The sequence below is a fragment of the Eulemur rufifrons genome, chromosome 4, assembly GCF_041146395.1.
Source record: "Eulemur rufifrons isolate Redbay chromosome 4, OSU_ERuf_1, whole genome shotgun sequence".
NCBI classification, from domain to species: Eukaryota; Metazoa; Chordata; class Mammalia; order Primates; family Lemuridae; genus Eulemur; species Eulemur rufifrons.
The window spans coordinates 77,627,626-77,647,838 of NC_090986.1; the positions used below are offsets into that span (position 1 = coordinate 77,627,626).

The 20,213-nt window shown below is 43.8% G+C and overlaps 2 protein-coding genes and 3 non-coding genes across 6 annotated transcripts; 1 reads left to right on the forward strand and 4 right to left on the reverse strand.

Annotated features, from left to right (window-relative positions):
- Window positions 1-317: 317 nt before the first annotated feature.
- On the reverse strand, window positions 318-2,828 carry RASL11A (RAS like family 11 member A). The gene is made up of 4 exons (XM_069467411.1): window positions 2,631-2,828; window positions 2,210-2,266; window positions 2,028-2,107; window positions 318-984 (listed from the first exon to the last, which is right to left on the reverse strand). The coding sequence occupies exons 1-4, from the start codon at window positions 2,752-2,754 to the stop codon at window positions 517-519; spliced, it is 729 nt and encodes a 242-aa protein (XP_069323512.1). The 5' UTR covers window positions 2,755-2,828; the 3' UTR covers window positions 318-516.
- Window positions 2,829-10,631: 7,803 nt separating this feature from the next.
- LOC138383080 (U6 spliceosomal RNA) lies at window positions 10,632-10,736 on the forward strand. Its single transcript, XR_011233531.1, has one exon. It is a non-coding gene; the product is annotated as a U6 spliceosomal RNA (small nuclear RNA).
- A 3,375-nt stretch (window positions 10,737-14,111) lies between these two features.
- Window positions 14,112-18,602, reverse strand: RPL21 (ribosomal protein L21). 2 transcript variants are annotated; one of them, XM_069467412.1, is made up of 6 exons: window positions 18,533-18,602; window positions 16,366-16,444; window positions 16,014-16,075; window positions 15,648-15,760; window positions 14,978-15,128; window positions 14,112-14,428 (listed from the first exon to the last, which is right to left on the reverse strand). In XM_069467412.1, exons 2-6 carry the CDS (start codon window positions 16,430-16,432, stop codon window positions 14,339-14,341), a joined length of 483 nt encoding a protein of 160 aa, XP_069323513.1. In that variant the 5' UTR covers window positions 16,433-16,444; window positions 18,533-18,602; the 3' UTR covers window positions 14,112-14,338. The 2 variants fall into 2 exon arrangements, with proteins under 2 accessions (XP_069323513.1, XP_069323514.1); XM_069467413.1 differs by lacking the exon at window positions 18,533-18,602 and adding an exon at window positions 18,282-18,489.
- LOC138383109 (small nucleolar RNA SNORA27) lies at window positions 15,482-15,607 on the reverse strand. The gene has a single exon (XR_011233554.1). It is a non-coding gene; the product is annotated as a small nucleolar RNA SNORA27 (small nucleolar RNA).
- On the reverse strand, window positions 15,860-15,930 carry LOC138383096 (small nucleolar RNA SNORD102). The gene has a single exon (XR_011233541.1). It is a non-coding gene; the product is annotated as a small nucleolar RNA SNORD102 (small nucleolar RNA).
- Window positions 18,603-20,213: the final 1,611 nt, after the last annotated feature.

The following is a 20,213-nucleotide window of genomic DNA, read 5'->3' on the forward strand; positions in this document are numbered from 1 at the left end:
GGCTGTACTGCTTTCCCTGAAAATCACACAGTATGAATTTCATGACTGTGGCAAAGTGTCCTAATTAAAGATATCCTGCAGTTATTCAAATCCCTTTCCTCCTCCACATACTTCTCCTTCTCCCACAACTGATTCCCTCTACACAAACCCCTCCCTACCGCAAGACACCAATCGGAGTTCAGACTGAGGGCAAGCATCGAGCAGTTCTGGGCTCTGGTGCAAGTATGATTTCTATAAAAAGACAGCTAGAAAACAGAGCAATGTTGCCATTTTGCCTTTAATGGAAAAGTGGCTTAGCACTTACGGTAAAAAAAAAAGTCCTTTTTATTTAAAAAACAAAAAAACTCTATCCAGCTCCTAGCAATCACTGTTTGAATTTTCAGAAATACACATACACTTGAAAATCAATAGTCTTTATAAAAATAAACTCTGAATGTGTGATTAAAAAGGGAGAAGCCCAGTCTTTTTGGCTGCACAAATGCATAATGAAAAGGAGCCGAGTCTGTCTGAGATGGTTCACCCCAGCGCAGAGGGGGCTTTGACTTTGGAAGACAGAGCCTGCTTGAAGCGCCGCTTCAGGTCCTGCATGTTGGGAGAGCGTGGCCGCGGGATGACAGAGGCTCTTCTCCTTTCCCCGCTGAGGCTGTGCAGCTTGGTCACTTCTTTGCAGAGATGTTGAAACACATCACAGACATCTTCGTAGTTTTCACTAGTAGAAATTTCAAGGAACAGGCTGCCCAGCTCATTGGCTAGCTGAATGCCATCATGTGTCTGCACCTGCCGGGCATGCAGAAGGTCCCCTTTGTTGCCCACGATGATGACAGGGGCTTTTGAGTCGGGGTGGACCTTGCGGATGTACTGGTAAAGGGGCCGGATGGACTGGTAGCTGTCATAGTCTGTGATGGAATAGACGAGCAAGAAGCCTTCCGCCCACTGCACGCATTTGGACAGGGAATCGGCGACCTTGGGGAGGCTGTCTTGGATCTGAGAAAAGGTCAAAATGAGATCTGGTCAAGGAAGCCCTCCATGAGACAAGTCCAGAATGACATAAAAGTAACCCTTGAAAACGTGCTTGCAAAATAAATCACTAAATATACTTTCCAGGTTCTACCTAGCTTCTGCAGAAGGAGGCTTTTGATGCAGAAAGGGCAAATTCTCAGGCAAACTCCCTGTCTGCCTGGATTATTTTATTAGCTGTTATCAACGCATTATTTTTAAACCCCTGGCTTGACAAGCAGTCTCTGGTGAATTGTGTCTGACTGAAGAATGTCCTCAAACCAGAATGGCTCAACTTTTAGGAAACTAACTCATAATAAACAAAACTTTGAAAGTCGGCCAAGATAAATATCTATTCCCCAAACCATAAAAATATTTTTAACATCCACTTCTTGAGAATGTTACAGAAACAAATTCCTTTCTCTGGATTCTTCCACAAGACCTTTCCTCCCTAGAAGGGAGTAGCAATTAGTAACTTATTAATCAAGTTACATTCCTGATTGCAATTCCTAACTTGAGGGAACAGCCAGTAACAGAGGCACGTCAGCAGTCCTTGCCAGAGAAGACCCTGTCCCACCAGAATCCTACCTACTTTGTTTTTTTAAAGTTTGTTTGTTTGTTTGTTTTTTAGAGACTGGGTCTCCCTCTTGCTCAGGCTGGTCTTGAACTCCTGAGCTCAAGCAATCCTCCCACCTGGGCCCCCAGAGTGCTAGGATTACAGGTGTGAGCCACCGCACCCGCCTTCTTTTTTTTTTTTTTTGTTAATGGGTCCATGGACTGCACTCTCTGGCCCACTACGGGGGCAAAGAGGAGTTAAGGTCCGGTGGCTGACAGGGGAAGTGGCTTCTAAGGACCCCCTCCCCTTTAGAGGGTTTCTAACCCCCCACCTGTGGACAGCCCACTCCTACATCGAAACACATCACAGCGCCTCCAGGCTTGCTCAGGCCCCGGCGCCCAGCTGGCGCGCCCCGCATGCTGGGTCCCCCGGCGTGGTCTGGGCGGGGTGAGCCGTTTCCTCCTGCAGTCCATACCTGGATGCCCCCGGGAGTGTCCTGGATCTGCAGGGATAACTGGTCCCCCTCTACACAGACGAGCCGTGAATACAGTTTGCCTGGAGAATGGAGAGTTCGCTTTTTAAATCCTCACATTCCAATCAGGAAAAGAAAAATTACAAATGCAGGCACCAAAGCAGGGAGCATGAAATTATTCTAACCTGTGTTCGGTTCATAGTCGCCAATGAATCTCTTGGTCAGGAAGCGCACGATCATCGCTGAAAAGGAAATAGGAAAATCAAAGGAAGAAATAGGACAAGACAGTGGAAGCCGGACAGCCCCGGGAACTGGAGGAGTGACGCGCCGCGGAACCGCGGCACTGCCCGCCCCGCAAGGCTCCGCAGAGCGCGTGCCGCGCGGTGGCCTCCCGTGAAGGTACGGCTGGAGGGACACTCCCTCCCAGCCCCATTCTCCAACAGGCGCCAACCCCGGCCAGAGCCCGGAGTAAATGCCCCGGGAAAGCAGCCAAGGGACACAGACCAGGACTGACGGGGGACCCTCCGAGCGCGAGAATGCGAGATGCCACCTGTCCTCCACCCTCCAGCCACCGCCGCCCGGATGGGAAGCGCCCGCCGCACTCACCGCTCTTGCCCACGCGGCCGGCGCCCAGCACGGCCAGTTTGATGTCCTTGGGCAGGAGGCAGTCCGGGGAGGACTCGGGGATGGGCGCAAGCAGAAAGTGCCCGGACATGCTGAGCGGCCGCATGGAGCGCGCGGGCCTCTCCCGCCCCCGGGATCCGCACCCGGGTCCGCTCGGGAGCAGAGAGCGCGGGGACGAGGGGGCCGGGACCGCTGCAGCTGCCAGCGGGGCTGCCAAGGTCAGCTGCTTTTAAAGGGCTCGGACAGCGGCGGGGACTGTGACGGCCTCCAGCTCCTCCTCTTCCCCGCCCCTTCCCGGGGCGGCGGGGAGGAGGCAGGCGGGAACCCGAGGAGTGGAGGGGCTGTCACCGCGGGCGTGCGCCTGCATCACCCTTTGACGCGCTTTGCTAGGAACCTGCGGCTGTGGGGCCCCAGACTTGGAATGCCGCCACCGTCCCTAGAGCGCACGGCGGGCCCTTGGGCAGGCCTAGCCCTGCCGCCGCCTCCGCACCGCAGCGACGCCTTGGGTCACTAGCCCTGGGGTTGAACCTGAGATCCGAGTTATGAACTGGTGGAGGAAAGGCATAGAAAAAACAGTAACCAGTTGTATGCTTTTGCAACAATGAGAGGGATAGATTCCTGTCGAATGTTGCCCTTTTTATTCTTTTCAAAAGGTGCTGAAAGGTGACATTAATATGGAAAAAAGGAGGGAGGGAGCAAGAGCCCTGAATTAGTATCAGACGAGGTAACTGCAGTCACTGTGACCTGGCTAGGGATAAGTGAAGTCCTCTTGGGGGCAGTAACTGTTTGCGGCTCAGCACCCAAAACAGCCCCTTCCCCTCCCGCACCAGCTGAACTGAATTGACTCATTCCTGAACAGTTCACGAGCATTCCACTGTCTGCAAGCTCTGGCCCTGGACTGACTCTCCAGCATTAATACTGTCCTGTGTGCTTGAGTCATGCATTTGCTTCGCTGCTCAAGATTTACTTCCAGGTGCATGGTGGAGTTTAGGGTGGGGGTGGGAGAGTGGGAGGAAGAGGCTTTTGCTGCATGACAAACCACACAAAACTTAATGGCTTAGAACAACAATCACTTATAGTTGCTCACAAGTCTACAGGTCAGTGACTGAGCTCTTTGGTGCATCTGCAGAGAGCTTCCAGGTTCTGGTGGGTGGGAGGAGGCTGGCTGCTCCAGGGTGGCCTCACTTGGTCTGGCAGCTGTCTGTCCACTGCCATGGGGGAGGGCAGTGATGGGGCCCCCTGTCTCATCATCCAGCAGGTGGGCCAGGGCTTGCTTCTGTGGTGGCTGACCAGAGTTCCACGAGAATGAGTGGAAGCGGACAAGGGTCTTGAGACCTGGGCTCCAAGGTGGAACCCATCACTTTTGCTGCATTCTGTCGGCCAAAGCAAGTCATGAGACCAGGCCAAATTCAGGAGGTACGGAAGTACATTCTACTCCTTTGAGGAAAGAGCAGCAAAGTCACATTTGAAAGTGCTAGGATGCAGAGAGCCGTAGAGGATGAGGTCTATGTTTGCAATTGACCACACTAATGAACGTAGCTCCATCCACCCAGTAGCCTAAGCCTGGAGGCCATCCTCGACTCTCATCACTCCCTCTCTTCCACATTGGTTAATCACCAAGTTCCATCACTTCACCTGCCTACATTTCTTTGTGTCTCCTCCTCTCTATCCCTACTGTTCTCCTCATTTCTCAAATGAAGAATCTTCAATTATCTTGAAGTAGACTACAATAGATGGTGACTCAGGTTACATGTCCCTTCCTTGGGGAAGCTGTCTCCAATCACTGCCATCATCCCCACCACTCCCTTGCAGTTACTCTCAGGGAACCCTTGGCAGCGCTGACCTCAACTGTCATTACTTTCTGGTGGAATATTTGTTTCATGTCTGTCTCCAGGAGGGCAGGCACTCTAGCTTGTGTCTCTAGTACCCAGCACGTAGTGGTGCCAGGGATGCCAAGGCCCTTAATAACTGTTTGCTCACTGGCTGACTTTCTGAATGAATAAATGTATGAATGCTTTCACTGTATGAACCAGAAAGGACAGGAGTTGTGTTTATGACCATTGTCCCAATGCCTTGGTTTTGAGAGCAACCTACTCTCAGGAGGAAGTGTCCCAGGAAACATCCTGAGATGAACTCCCATATTTAAGCTGTACAAACTTTTGGCTGTTCACAAAGCAATCTCCTTCCATGAAACTGCAGTTTAACTGGAAAGACTTGAAGCAGGGCACCTTCCTCCCTGATGGAAGAAAAGGCATCATAAAGACAATGACTGTTTAGGGAACACAGGCCAGGGGTCGTGGTGCTGCTCCGGGATGGGCGTCTGGGCTGTTGTGTCTCAGATTCTCTTGACCTCTCCTTGAATTCAGGATGGCTCCCGCAGCATCAAGTCCTCACCCAAACAGGGAGGGAGGGAAGGACTCTCTTGCTTTGTCTCTTTTATTATGAAATAAAACAGTTCTGACAAGAACTCAGCGGACTTTCCCTTACATCACACCGGCCAGAGCAGAGAAGCTGGGAGAGAGATTATCCAGGAATCTAGCAAAGACGACGGGGATTGCCATGACTAGCTGAGACAATCATGGTTCCTCCCCGAGCTGAACACATCGCTACCCCCATTCGAAATCCAGAACTAGAAGAGAGAATGACTGTTGGGCAGCAGCCAATGAGAACGGCCATAAACCGCCTTAGCTCTCCTGGAGTTAAAATGCAGCACTTTCAAGGGAAAAGAGAGCCCTTTCTTGGATGAATCTTGAGCGTCTCTGTCTCTCCTCACCTCATTCCCTGTTTTACATTCCCTGTCTGGAATAAGACCATTTTAGTTGAAGGTCACCTAATAAGGAAGATTTTGAAGACTGTTCTCTGCCCAGTGATAATTATGTTCCATTTTGCATTTACATTGCACCTCTGCTCAGAAGAACTCAAAATGTTATTCCATTCTCCTTGGAAAGGCTCTTTGCATGTACAAATACACAAGATAATCCGTGACCTTCTAGTGAAGACAATAAACTACTGAATTGTAGAATTATAAATAGCCCTGGCTAAATTGTTGTTACTTGTGTTCTGCTATCTCATTTTAGATTTCTTTGTGTCCAGAGTTATGTAAAATTGTGGTGCAACCAATATAACACACGCATGCTGAAGAGGTTTTAAAAAGATAATAGAAATGCGTAGGCATAGATACAGATACACAAATCCGTGGATGTTTAGAATGAGTGTGAAGGGCAGAATTTGGTAATATGCAAATAATGTCAGACTTGGGAGGTTATTAACTCTTTGCCAGCCAAATAAAAGCTTAAATTTTAGCCCTCGGGCAAAACTTTGCTAAGGGCCCTCCTCTTGTTGAGAGCATCCCTTCCCCCATCCATAGCACAGTGTCAACCACCTTTCTTCTCTACCCTAGGTCCTGGAACTCGGGGTTTACTGCCCCAGAGCCTCAGCCTCCTGAGTAGCTGGGACTACAGGCATACACCACCATGCCCAGCTTTTTTTTTTTTTTTTTTTGGAGAGCAGCCTTTTAGGTGCTCTCCAAAGAACAGGAGCCATGCCTGTGCCCTCTACCAGCTCCTCACGTGATTCCAACTCAACAGTCGGAATTACTGAAAGTCTACTCCCTGCAGGGCTCAGTGACAGTGCTGGCGCAGAACACAAAGAACAGCAGACACTTACTGGGGGACAGCAAAGCATAGACACTTCTGCCTGCCTTCACAGAAATCCCTGCAGTGGAGAAATTAAATTACTGTTGAGTTTACAAATAATTGTGTTCTCAAATAGTATCTTAATGCTCACTTAATCTTAATTCTTAATTAACCCTGTGAAATAGGTAAAGAAACTCTTCTAAATTAACCTTTTTTCTAAAACAATTGGACGACTTTCATTTCTGCAAGTTGAGTAACTTACCCAATGTCATAGAGCCATTTAATGGTGGAGCACTCAAGCCGTCTGATTTCAAATCTTGGCACTTTCCAACAGTGTGGAGGGCAGGATAAAGACTGATGTGGTAAGTGGAAGGCCAGGGCAGGCCAGGGTGCAAGCTCCAGCGGAGCTACTACAGGGAGAGTTAGCTCTAACTGGGTGTCAGGGAAAGCTGCAGGGAGGAATGAGCTGGTGTGCAAGCCTGAGCAATATTTGATAGGTGGAGACCAGGAGAGGGTGAAGGCAAGTCAAGCTGAGGGAACAGCATGTGCAAATTCATGAAGGTAAATGGCAAGTTTGGGGAACTATGAGTAGTCTCAAAAGTGAGAACGATGCAGTGGGTGCCCCAAAACGTTGGGGACCAGACTGTGGATGGCAATGAATGCCATGCTAAAATATGTATTAAGAGGCTGTGGAAAGCTATTACCCTGTTCTTGTGGAGGATAGCTCCTTCTACAGTCTTTCTCCATATCCGAGAGGCATTCGTTCCAGGACACACTCAGGATACCAAAATCTGAGGATGCTCAAGTTCCTGATATAAAAGGGTGTAGTAGCTGCATATAACCTATGCACATCTTCCCAAATGCTTTTTTTTTTTTTAGAGACAGGGTCTTGCTCTGTCACCCAAGCTGGAGTGCAGTGTCACAATCACAGATCACTGCAGCCTTGAACTCCTGGGTTCAAGTGATCTTCCTGCTTCAGCCTCCTGAGTAGCTGGGACTACAGGCATGCACCACCAGGCCCAGCTAATTTTTTTTTTTTTTTCTTCGTGTTTTGTAGAGACAGGGGACAAGTCTCACTTTCTTGTCCAGGCTGTTCTCAAACTCCTGGCCTCAAGCAATCCTGCGTCAGCCCCCCAAAGTGCTAGGATTACAGGCCTGAGCCACTGCACCAGGCCCTCCAGAATATTTTAAATCATCTCTAGATTATTTATAATACCTAATATTATGTAAATGCTATGTAAATAGTTGTTATACTGCAGTGTTTAGGGAATAATGACAAGAATGAAAGTCTGTCCATGCTCAGTACAGACAGTTTTTTTTCCCTCGAATATTTTTGATCTGCTGTTGGTTGAATCCATGGAGGCAGAACCCACAGATCCGGAGAGCTGACTGTACTTGCAACAGCTTCAGTGCTAGCAGCTTACAAAGAATAGGATATGCTCTCTGCTCTCAAGAATCTTAAAACTGTTTACTTACTCATCTCCCATGAGCAATTAATTTAATCTAAACCTCTCTTCCTTCTCTGGTGGAACAAAGAAAATCCAAATTGCATCTTCACTTGAGCTAAGTCATCATCTCATTCTACAGAGAGAGTAAAGAGTACCCCATTTCACTTCTTTCTCAATCCCAATGATTTCCATAAATCCCAGTCTTGCTGGAGAAGTATGTATGAGCACATTTTCTCTGCGCCTCTTACATTAGTTAGCGGCTTTGTAAGACGGCCTGAGAGTGGCCCTCGCCACACACTTTTGCTGTTTGAAAGGATTCCCGGTGCAGAACCACGGCTGCTTATTCACCGCTCCGTGCACATTTTCCACCTCAGCAACAACAGCTGCAGACGCTGCCTCACTGTTATTATTCATAACCGAGCAGCTTGTCTCGCAGATCCGTGGAGGTTGTTTGCATGAACAATACCAAATTTTTTTCCCCTTTAAGTGGGGCTGGGGATGAAGAAATATGCTACAAACACTCATATTCCAAGTAATTCAAATCCAGTTTGTAAGTATTTCTCTTGTGCTTAAAAAAGAATAAGATAAACCTACCTTGTTTATATCTTAGCAATTTTTATTGCTAAATTTTAGCAATCGTTTATATTATATTTTAGCATTTTTTCCATCCCAGTGCAGAGAAAATGATACTAATACACTAGTGGGAATATGGAAGACATATAAACCTATGAACTTGAGTGTTTTGTTTGTTTTTGCCACAACATTCAGAGGAAAACTTCAGAAAAGGAGTGTGATGTAGTTCATCCAACCCTTGAGAGTGATTTCAACTGAACGATAACAGAAGGCCTTAGAAGATACCTGGCTAGATCAGAAGAGATAGAGTCCAAAGCTCAAGAAGCCACACAGCCTCATTTATAATCGTAGTTCTTATTAACTTAAAAACAGGGTGAAAAGTTTTATAGGTAGAATATTTTTCTTCATGTTCACTGACAAGTGTAAGAAAAGAGAATTGGAGAGTAAGGGGTTCACTTATAAATTCAGTCTGTGGTGGTTGCTCATTATTTACAAGGAGTTGTATTTCATGTAGACACAGTTTATCAAAACACAAATATATTTCTCAAAGCTCAGAGGTTTCAACTTAATCCATCTCCCCACTTACAAAACCCTCTAATCTGCAGGACGTCCAGATGGAGCTGCCCGAGAGCGAGATAGGAATGCAGACCTGGAACTTCAGAGAATGTGAGCTCTGCAAGTCAAGGCTCAAGAATATCAGAGAAGTCTAAAAACGTAAGATAGATCTGTGGTTCTCACACTTGAACCTGCATCTCAATCACCTAGAGGGCTTGTTAAATACAGGGTGCCAGGCCCCAACCCCAGAATTTCAGATTCAGGTCTGCATTTTTTGTTTTTTTCTTTTCTGGGGGGAGGGTCTGCATTTTTAACAACACCCCAGATGCTGCTGACGCTGCCCACTGGGAGACCATACTTTGAGAACCCCTGGCTTAGCTAACCCAGGAAGAACTTCCAGAGAAGGAAGAGACTGACAAATGTGGAGCATCAGTGAGGAGCTAGAAAGGGCAGAAGGGGGTTGGGGGTCAGGTTCGTAGAAGAACCTGAGTGAAGTATGATGGCAGAAGCCTCTGGAAGAGAAAAAAATTGTTGGCTCTGTCACATATTATGGAGATAAGATTAAATTGGGAAAAGGTCTCTACATTTGTTAATTAGCAAGTTTTTGGTAACCTTTAAGAATACAGTCTCATCAGAGCTGTGGAGGCGGAAGCCAAATTTGCAGTGGGCGACCAGGAAATTTGCTGTGAAAGGAAAGAGGAAAGCATAGGAAAGACTGCTTGGTTAATTTGCCGGTTCTCACAATCTGTAGGCTGAAGTCAAGGAACAGCAAGTGGAAAGGGTCAAGCATCCAAAGGAGACAAGGCACAGTCAGTGAAACGAGAGCCCTGTCAATACAAGCTGTCTCCCTCTTCTCCATTTATGCTCCTCCAATACCTTATTTGCCTTGTTTTATGTTTACTGCTCCTCCCACATTGTCACCTCCTTAAGGAACAGGGCTTTATGGTGTTTGTCTCCTTTCCCCTCCTTACCCAGTGCAGTAGACACCAATAAATATTCTCTTATTTAAATAAGGGAGATCTATAGATACAGGTTGACAAAAACTGGGACCACTCAACAAAATAACACATATATTCGATAGTGATAAGTACTATAAAGAATAATAAAGAGATAGAAAATGATGAAGAAAGTTTTTTTTTAATAGGATGTTAAGGGGCAGTCTTGATAAAATTCAAGCAGAGGCTAAAAAAAGAGGACAAGCCATGGGGGTCTATGAAGGAAAAGCATTCCAGACAGAGGAAACACCAAGTGCAAAAGCTCACAGGCAAGAATGTACGTGGCATATCAAAGGCACAGCAAGGAGGCTAAGATAATGAACCTGACTTTGGGGCTGGAAGTGGTACAAGATTAGGTCACAAAGGTAGCCACCGTACTGACAATGTAGGGTTTTGTAGGCAATGTAATTGTCAGGATATAAATGGTATTATTCAAACCTGGGAGGCTAAATATCATCCGGAGTATAAAGGCACTTCAGTATTTGGAGGTCAGAAAGACAGTCAGATCCAGCAAAGACTACAGAGGAGCTGAAGGAAACCAGAAAGTGTTCCAGAAGCTAACTGAAGCCAAACCTAATAATAAACAAATGTAACATTTTCTCCCACCAAGTTAGCAAAGACTAAATTATAATAATAATCAATGCTGATGAGAATCCTATGAGACAAGCATTTTCATTCATTGGAGGTTAGAGTGCAAACTAGTACAACCCTTTAGGAAATCAATTCATCAAAATGAATCAAGAATTTGGAAAACACATTATTTTTTAAGCCTGTATTGTGCTTGTGAGAAAACCTATCTTTAAAGAATTGGAATGATACAGAGATTAGCATGGCCCCTACACAAAGATGACATGCAAATTCATAAAAAAAAAATCCATTAAAAAAAGATTAAAATACCAAAAAATTTTATGCACATAGTATTCTCGAGTTTTTTGAAAATGGATATGCTATACATCAAATGGAAAGTTTTCGTTTCCTGAATATCTGCCCTAAGGATTACAGTTCCCCCAAGCCAGTTCTATTTGTCATCCTTCCTTTTCTCAATGTCCAACTTCACCAGCCCTCCTGAACTGAGGCATCTTATACCCCCATTTTCTGTTTGACAAGTCAAAATTATACTTTATTTCACTCGGTCATGGTAAAACATGGAATCATAGACCCTAAGTGCACAAAGGACCTCTACAAATCATGTGTTCCAATCCCCTTTACTCATTTAGGTGACCATTTTACAGAAGGTGAGGGTAACACAACTTGTTGGAGAATGAACAAAGGAATGTTTGAGGTCGACTGATCTTTCCACATCACATGGGAGATTTAACAATCCCAATTACTCACGAGCAAAATGGTTACTAGCCCTTAAAAGTCAAAGAAACACTACAGTTTTGTAAAGTCCAAGAGAAAATAAGATTGAACATATAGAAATGTCTATTCATCTTTTTTTAAAAAAAGCAGTGTTTTTCTTATTAATCCTTTCACTAATTTAAAAAGTATTTATTGAATGCTTGCCATGTACCAGGCACCACAAGTGCAAGGTTTAATAAGACACAGTTCCTATCTTCAGGTGTAGTGGAGAAGACAGTTTAAAATAATATATACTGTCAAGAAGCAAATACATCTGTCACAGAAACAAATGTGGGGAAGGTTTTATTCGATAAACTCAAACCAGAAGTAATCTGCTTTCTGATTCCAAGCACTTTGTTCATTCCTCTTTTAAAACACTTGCAACAGGGAAGGTATTGCCTATGAAATAACAATTAAGGTGAGTGTTGAAGGACACACAAGATTTCACCAATCGAACAAAGGGAAGTATGGTTATTTAAGGCAAAGGAACTAGAAAAAAACATAATTTTTTCTAACAGCTAAAGCATAAAGTAGGAAAACATTAACAAGAAGTGAAAAGGGAAAACAATTTAGTAGGAACCACACTACAAAAGATCACATATGTGATATTACAGGTGTTTGTACATGTCCAATCTCATCAGATTACACACATTAAATCAATCATACCTCAACCAAGCATGGTTTTCCAGACATTGTCTGGCATCACCACCCACCCATCAGCACATGCAGAAACTTATTGTAGTCATTAGGTCTCCACAATGGAGAGTCAAACAGCACCATCGTTAAAAGAGCTCTTTGGCACGAGAGGATCATAGGTTCAAGTCCCAGCTCTGCCGCTTTCTGGCAGTGTGAACACTGACTAGTTATTTTTCCTTCTTGAGTCTTTTATCTCACTCATAAAACACAGTAGTCCCCACGTCTCTACACTGTCATGAGGATAAAACAGACTAAGTGGTCAAAAAAATTAGCATAATTACCAATCTATTAACAGAGCTCAACTTTTTGAAGTATGGCCTCTCAATTCTATAAATAGTTAGGGAAAGAATACACCATCCCCTCCCCACAGCCTCCCAAGAAAGAGTGGGTCATATATACCCTTAAAATCTAACAGGAGTTTTAAGCTAACTGGAGAGCAATGACTTAATTTTGAACTTTCAAAATACTCCTGACTGGCAGTTGTGGAGAAAACTTGCAAAGTTCTTAATTAGCAGATTATGAAATAAAAGCCTTCAGTAAATGAATACTCACCGTATGACACCAGTGCTTTATAAGTGGTCCCATCTAATCCTCATAATCGCCCTTTAAGGGGAGTCACTTTTATTACCCTCTTTTCAGGTAAGAAAACTGAGTCACATAGGTTAAGCAACTAGCAATATAGTAACAGCATGAGTAAATGTGGAACCTGGAAGCTGCTATAATAAAGGGAGAAATGAAAGCGTGATTAAAGGAACAGATAGGTAGAAGGGATGGATGTGAAGGATATTTAGGATAAAAAAGAAGACAATTAAAAAATATGTGAAGGGATATGTAACAGTTTAAGATGACTTCAACTGGGCGTATTTTTGTTTGTGCCACAAACTTCAAAAGGAAAATACAGAACAGGAATAGTAGCTGATGCAATAACATTGCTTTTGGTGGTGGTAGTGAGAAATGGGTAAACTTCCCACTGACCAATACAATGTGTTTAAATGCAACCCTCTACTACTAGAATGTGAATCCTCAGGGGCAGTTAGTAACTACCACTAATTATGTTAGCTGTTCAATGAGATCCAAATTCAGGTTTGCTGGACTCCAAAGCAGTACCCGGTCCTCACCTCACTTTATTAGTGCAAGCTCAAGGCTACCAATGAGGCTCTTTTCCCCTTTCAGGGGTGGGGAACCTGCGGCCTCAAAGGCCACATGTGGCCTTCTGGATCCTTGAGTGTGGCCTCTTGACTCAATCCAAATTTTACAGAACAAATCCCTTCATTAATAGGATTTGTTCTGAGAAGTTTGGATGGGGTCGAGGGGCTGCACTTGGGGATCTGAGGGCCAAATTGTGGCCTTCGGGCTGCCGGTTCCCCACTAATGCCCAGTAGAGGAAGATCAGTGAGGACATTGTCTCAAAGACCAAGGTTAGGGTCACAGTTAATGGTTTTCAAAAAGGAGCAAAAAGCACACTTAATGATTAAGTCAAGGTTTCCGTTTCAAGTAAACTGATGCTAGTGTTTGGTCATGTCCCCTCCAAAATTCATGTTTAAACTTAATCCCCATTGTAGGGGTATTGAGAGTTAGAATTTCAGGGGAAGTGAAGGCCAAACCCTCAAGAATGGATTAGTGCCTTATAAAACAGCTGGAAGGAACTAGCAGAGGCCCCTCCCATCTGAGGGAAGAGGGATGAATGCTCACATTGGATGGGCGGATACAGCAACTAGGAACCACCTTGGAAGCACAAACCACACCCTCATCAGATGCCAAATCTGCCAGTCGTCCCTTGATCTTGAGACTTCCCAGCCTCCAGAAACTTGAGAAATAAATTTCTATCGTTTACCCAGGTCTGTGGTAATTTGTTATAGCAGGATACATGGCCTATGGCAAACACCATCACACTACTATTTTCTGAGCTCTGTTTCATGAATGCCCAAAGCAATTCTGAACTGGTAAGTAATTCAGAGAATAGGGTGCTCTACACAATCCACTTTTAAGTAGTAGGCTTCAAAGGCAAACTCCGCATCCTTAAACTCTAGCTATTCAAATTATGATACAATTATGAGAACCAACTTTCCTCAAGCTGACCTGTAATAGAATAAACTTTCCACTTATTTTTGTTGCACAATAAGTCACCTCATATGTTTCAACAAGACACACACCAAATTTGCATAATAAAGGCATTACACAATGAATGAATTAGGACACAATTAAAATGTGCTTTAAGAATTTCTTTGGGAAAGGGGCCACCACACTTCTACACAATGAAGAGAAACATTTTTAGAGTCTAGCGGCTTTTATTAGTTTTGTCTCCTATGCCATGAACTCACAGGGCATAGGTTCCAGCAAGGCTCAAGGTCCTTTTCTTATGTTTCTTACAAAGTGTGCTATGCGTGGATCCGGTCCCAGCACCTCAGGCTCCTCTCCACTGCTTCTCACAAAGTGTGAGACACCTATTATGCCATGAATTCATAGGGAATAGGTTCTAGCAGCTCGGGCTCCTTTCCATTTGTTCTCACAAAGTGTGCTTCTCTGGGTGGAGCAGGCTATTAAAGAAAAAAGGGAATAAACTATGTAAAATATTAAAATTCAACTTTTAAGTGCTCCCAGACCAAACAAATTAGACTCAATTCTTAAACTTCATACAAGCAGAAATATCAGGGACCAACAATTTCAAAAGTTTGTCAGGGCTGGCTGGGCAAGGTGGCTCATACCTATAATCCTAGCACTCTGGGAGGCCGAGGCAAGAGGATTGCTTGAGCTCAGGAGTTTGAAACTAGCCTAAGCAAGAGTGAAACCCCATCTCTACCAAAAAGAAAAGAAAGGAAAAAAAAAAAAAAAAACCCAGCCAGGCATTGCGGCACATGAGCCTATAGTCCCAGCTACCAGGGAGGCTGAGGCAGGATGCTGCAGAGCCCAGGAGTCAGAGGTTGTAGCGACAATGGCACCACTGCACTCTACCCAGGGCAGCGAGTGAGACTGTCTCAACAAAAACAAACCAGGCAACTGAGCACCCCTCCTTAAAACGCCCTACACCTTCATAAAAAAAAAAAAAAAAGAAGTTAAATTAAGAAACTATTAGGTCAAGTTCTCACCTGGCGCTTCAGCTGAACCCAGGTACCTTTCTCTTTGGCTTCCTTCTTTTTCTGATCATTTTCCTTCACACGTTTCAGGAAGCTATCTCGGCTCTTAGAGTGCTTAATGTGCTCAATACGCACATTAATCCTCTTGGCAAGAATCTTGCCCCTGGAGAAAGCAGAAATTCTTTTAAGTGCTTCATCAAAAATATAACAAAAATGCAAAAAACTGTTTTGGCAGTATCACTTATTAAATAAATCATGAACCCTTTGACCAGATAGCAGAAATCAACAAAGAGGTGGCTCGATTACTTTATTTACAATCAATTATTAATCTTACTCGAAGAGGCCTTGAGAACATTCCTACTTTTAAGCTCTGTTCTGATGAGGTGATAACCTTCGAAACAACAGTAATTTAACTAAAACCAGATCACTAATAAAATTTAAAGCTTATTAATTTTTTTATAATATCAAAACTGCTTAATATCATATTGTCTAAGACTTTGCAGTAAGTCTATTTCCATTTGTTTCCTTTGACAGGATACAAGACAAACACCAGTTTGCCTGAGTTTTAAAAGGATATTTCCTTTGCCCCACTTGAATGACCAATAAAGACATAAGTCCAATTGGCAAAGTGAAAAGGGGGTACCGGGGATACCAACTAGCCACAAAGAACTACATTACTTACTTAACTTGTTTGTTTACAACAATTCCAACAGCATGCTGGGTAACATTGTAGACTCTTCCAGTTTTACCATGGTAACATTTGTGGGGCATGCCTTTTTGAACAGTACCCATTCCCTGTTAAGGAGACAAATGTTATATTAGCATTTCCCATTCCTTTTAAAATCTTTTATTAAACTAAGATATCCTAAGATTTCTTTTAAATGGCAACTCAAGAGCTTTCAGAGCCGGTGAAATGTGTTTTTCACTTTGCTTTAAGCAATCAAAAAGACAATCATCATTAAGCTCTAGAGTGCCAGGATACACTGAACTTCCACACTAAATTAAACCCAACTTCTCTAACTTCGGTAGTGTTATTTTCCCAATTTACCTTGATGTCTACAATATCACCTTTCTTGTAGATTCGCATGTATGTGGCCAAAGGAACAACTCCTGCAAAATAAAAAAATTTGGTTTAGTCAGTATCAAAGTCTAGAGTGAAAGAAATGCAACTAGCTTTCAACACATTCAACACCTTTGACAGTTACGTACATTTTAAAATCTTGTTAGTGGACAATTTCTCCTGAACGCAAAATCAGTCTACTAAATCACACATCTCTATTCAAAGTTTAATCTTGCACTGATATTTAGTTACAAAACTACTATATTAAATTTCTGCTTGACGTATTAATAAAACACAAATGTGTGCCATGCTTGCTCTCAAGGAGGTTAGATCTACTTACCATGTTTTCTAAAAGGCCTAGAGAACATGTATCGGGTGCCTCTCCTCTTTCCCTTTGTGTTCGTCATTTTGGCAAATTACTGAAACCAGAAAGTGTGACAGTCAAATACAACTGAAAATTACCATTTGCTCCTTTAAACAGAAAATCAGTAATTTTATGTTTGCATTTCAGTAGCAATGTGAGAATTAGTGCACAATTAGGGAAAAATCTAAAAAGCTGAATCACCAATTATTTCTTTTAAAAGGCAAAAAGCCCATCATTTTAGCAAGTAAGCTTGTGGCCTGAACTGCCAAAGTTCTTTTGGATATGAGAATCCAAACCAGTATATATTTCCTATTAGTACACAAAAACACAACAGGACTTCTAGCACACTGTATCTGTAAAACCCAGTCTAGAATGCCAAGGGCACTGGGATTATCAATTAGATGATAATTTATTGGAGAACAGAGTAAAACTCAGTCTTACATTTTTATGTGGCATATTAAATCCCTTTTCTTATCAAACAAATTTTCTGACAGTGAATGATCTATTTAACTGTCAAAAATCTCTCAACTCATTTCAAACCTATTTACTAGGAGATATACATAGCATAGAAGCAGGGGAACCCAGGCTTTATAATCATCGACCTAAAAGACATACTTGCTGGGAGACCCAAGTTTAAGCTCTCATCTTCATCTGTAAAATGGAGTCAACACTTTTATAACTGAGGTAATGTCCACAAAGAACTTAGCAATTCTTGGCACATGTAAAGTGCTCGATAGTAACTAGGAGCTAATTATCATCTAAAAGTTCACCTACAGGCACTTAGAACTGAACATCTCCTGTGTTTCCCAAAAGGTCCAAACAATTATTTTGATACCTCTCTGGTAATCCAAGGGCAAAAGTGCCATTCCTGGCCATTAGTCCTACCTTTAAGGCAAAATATACCATTCAGGCCAAACTTGTTGAGCTTTCTAACATAAATTGCTCTCTTAATTAGTTTTAAAGAATGACTACCAAACCAAAGTATCTTATTCATAAAATCTGTGTGGCAAGAAGACATAAGAATGTTTTAACTAGCCCACCAAAACCAAACTATTGTTATAATGGACACATACTTCAAAAAGACAACTAAGCAAATATTAAGTATCAGGTACCCTGTTCTAATTACCAAAGTTTCTGCATTTGTATTAAGCTCATAAACTTGTGTTAAGTTTGTGAACAAGGAGTGATGCTCTGCAGATTCGAGTCACTGTGGAAGTGGCAGACCAGTAACGTCCACGCTCCTCCACTAGACCCATCTTCCTGAGTTAAAAAAAAAAACAACAAAAACCATTTTCTGTCTAGACCCCACACCAGTAAAACTGAATACGTTTTTCAAAACAATTCTTAATGTGGGAAAAAATGACCCTTTAGAATTTAACCCGTACCAAAAAATATGCCAACTAGGATTCACCGTGGGGGTGCAACCTGCAGTTTGCTCAACTCTGGTAGCTGGCTGTTAATACCCAAACTAGACAAAAAGATAAGAAACTACAACGAAGTGTTCATTAAGTAACTTATTCCCTGAACTTCTAAACCAGATACGCAGCTGTTCCCGAGTTCCTTTACTCAAGTAACACATGCTGCCCTAGAGTTCGCCAAACAATTACCTCCTCCTGGAAAACATGGGTGGTACAACCTTAAAGTTTATTCTCCCTTTGCTCAATCGCCATCCGGGGCCAAAATTAAAAACCATTCCTACTCCCCATAAGTCCCTACCCGACAACATCACAAGGTTAGGGGTTAAAAAACCACGGTGAAAAGAGTTCCAAAGGTATCAGATCATGCGACACCACACAGCTTAACCGAGAGATCCACCCACGATACCAGGGTTGAAGCCATGGGGACAGAAGACGAAAATGAAGTCTTTTTCAACTTAACCCTAATAGCCTCACCCCCAGTGACTCGGCCTCGTCTTTCTGTGTCCCCCTGCAGAGACGCGACATCGCAGTCCGGCCCTCAGGCCCGACCCAGCGCACGCTGTTCGCCGTCTGGAAGGACACGGTTCGTTCCACCCTCCCACTCCAGCGGGCCCCAGACAGGTTAGACAGTCTCTCTACGGCCCCCATGCACAACCTCAGCAGCCACAAGGCTGCGGTTCAAGTGCGCCGAACGCCGGGCACCCGGAGCCACGCGCAGCCCCTACCTGGAAGATGGCGGCTCCGGCCGAAAGGAAGGAGGCGGGGCCGCAGCGCTCGCCTTACAAGGGCCTGCGGGCTGCCCACGGCGCTGCCTGAAGGAAAGAGACTGGCGCTGCCAGCTGGAAAGAGACTCTTTTCTGGGGAAGAGGATTGTCCTGAAGAACAGGAAGAGTCTGGGAGGATATTTTCCTTTCTTGAGAAAGTGAGGCACTCAGCCACCACAAGCTGACATTTGTTTCGTGTCAGACAGCCTGGAGAGGGGCCTTCAAGAGCGCCAAACAGGATGCCGACGTCCCGAGCGTGCCGGCGTCCTTCCTTGCGTCACCGCTTACGCCGGAAGCGGGCGTGTGTCTGAGTAGCTGGGACTACAGGCATGCGCCATCGTGCCCGGCTAGTTTTTTGTTTCTATTTTTAGTTGCCTGGCTAATTTTTTCTATATTTTGGTAGAAACAGGGGTCTCCCTCTTGCTCAGGCTGGTCTCGAACTTCTGACCTCAAGCAGTCCTTCCAACTTGGCCTCCCAGAGTGGTAGGATTATAGGTGTGAGCTACCACGTCTGGCCTGTACATTGCTCTTACTGTCTTAGTGTAAATAACTGAACACCAGTTATTATACATGTACATTTGTATGTATGTATGCACATGTACATCCGTGTGTGTATACATGTATGTAGATGCAAATAGACTGGGAAAGTTTTTTTAAATGTGTACTAAAATGCACAGATCTTAAGTGCACAATTGGGTGATTTTTACAAATGTACATAGCTTTATAACCAACATCCCCAATAAAGATACAGAACATTGCCATCCAGCCCCCTGGAAAGTTCCCTAATACTTTCCAGTTTGTCCCCTCCCCTACCAGAGCCATACACTATTCTCATTTCTATAAGTTAGTTTTGCATATTCTTAGATTTCATATAAATGATACCATACAGTCATACGGTATGTTCCCTTTTTCTTGTCTGGGTCTGTTCAGTTTAATTTTTTTTTTTTTTTTCTTAGAGACAGGGTCTCTCTTTGTCACCCAAGGTGTAGTGCAGTGGCGTAATCACAGTTCACCACAGCCTCAAACTCCTGAGCTCAAGCAATGCTCCCAACTCAGTCTCCTAAGTAGCTAAGACTACAGGCATGCACCACCACACCCAGCAAATTTTTTAAGAAACTTTTTGTGCAGATGAGATCTCTATGTTGCCCAGGCTGGTCACAAACTCCTGGCTGGAAGCAATCCTCCTGCCTCAGTCTCCCAAAGTGCTGTACTGCAGGCATGTGTCACTATGTCCAGCTCAGCTTAACGTTTTTGAGAGTCAATCATGTTGAACCGCTGGACTCAGTGGCTCACGCCTGTGATTACGTAGGAAGCTGAGGCAGGAGTATTGCTTGAGCTCAGGAGTTTGAGGCTGCAGTGAACTGTGATTGCACCACTGCAGTACACCTTAGGCAACAGAGGGAGACCTTGTCCTTAAAAAAAAAAAAAAAAAAAAAACCATGTTGCACATAGCTACTACTGTCAGTAGTTTCAATTCTTTTTATTACTACGGAGTATTCCACTGTATGAATATGCCACAATTTATTTTTCTGTTCTCTTGATGGAAGTTTAAGGTTCCTTGATCATAAGGTTGATACATGTCTAACTTTGTAAAATATTGCAAAGGATTTTCCAAAGCGAACCCCCATTTTATTTATTTAGA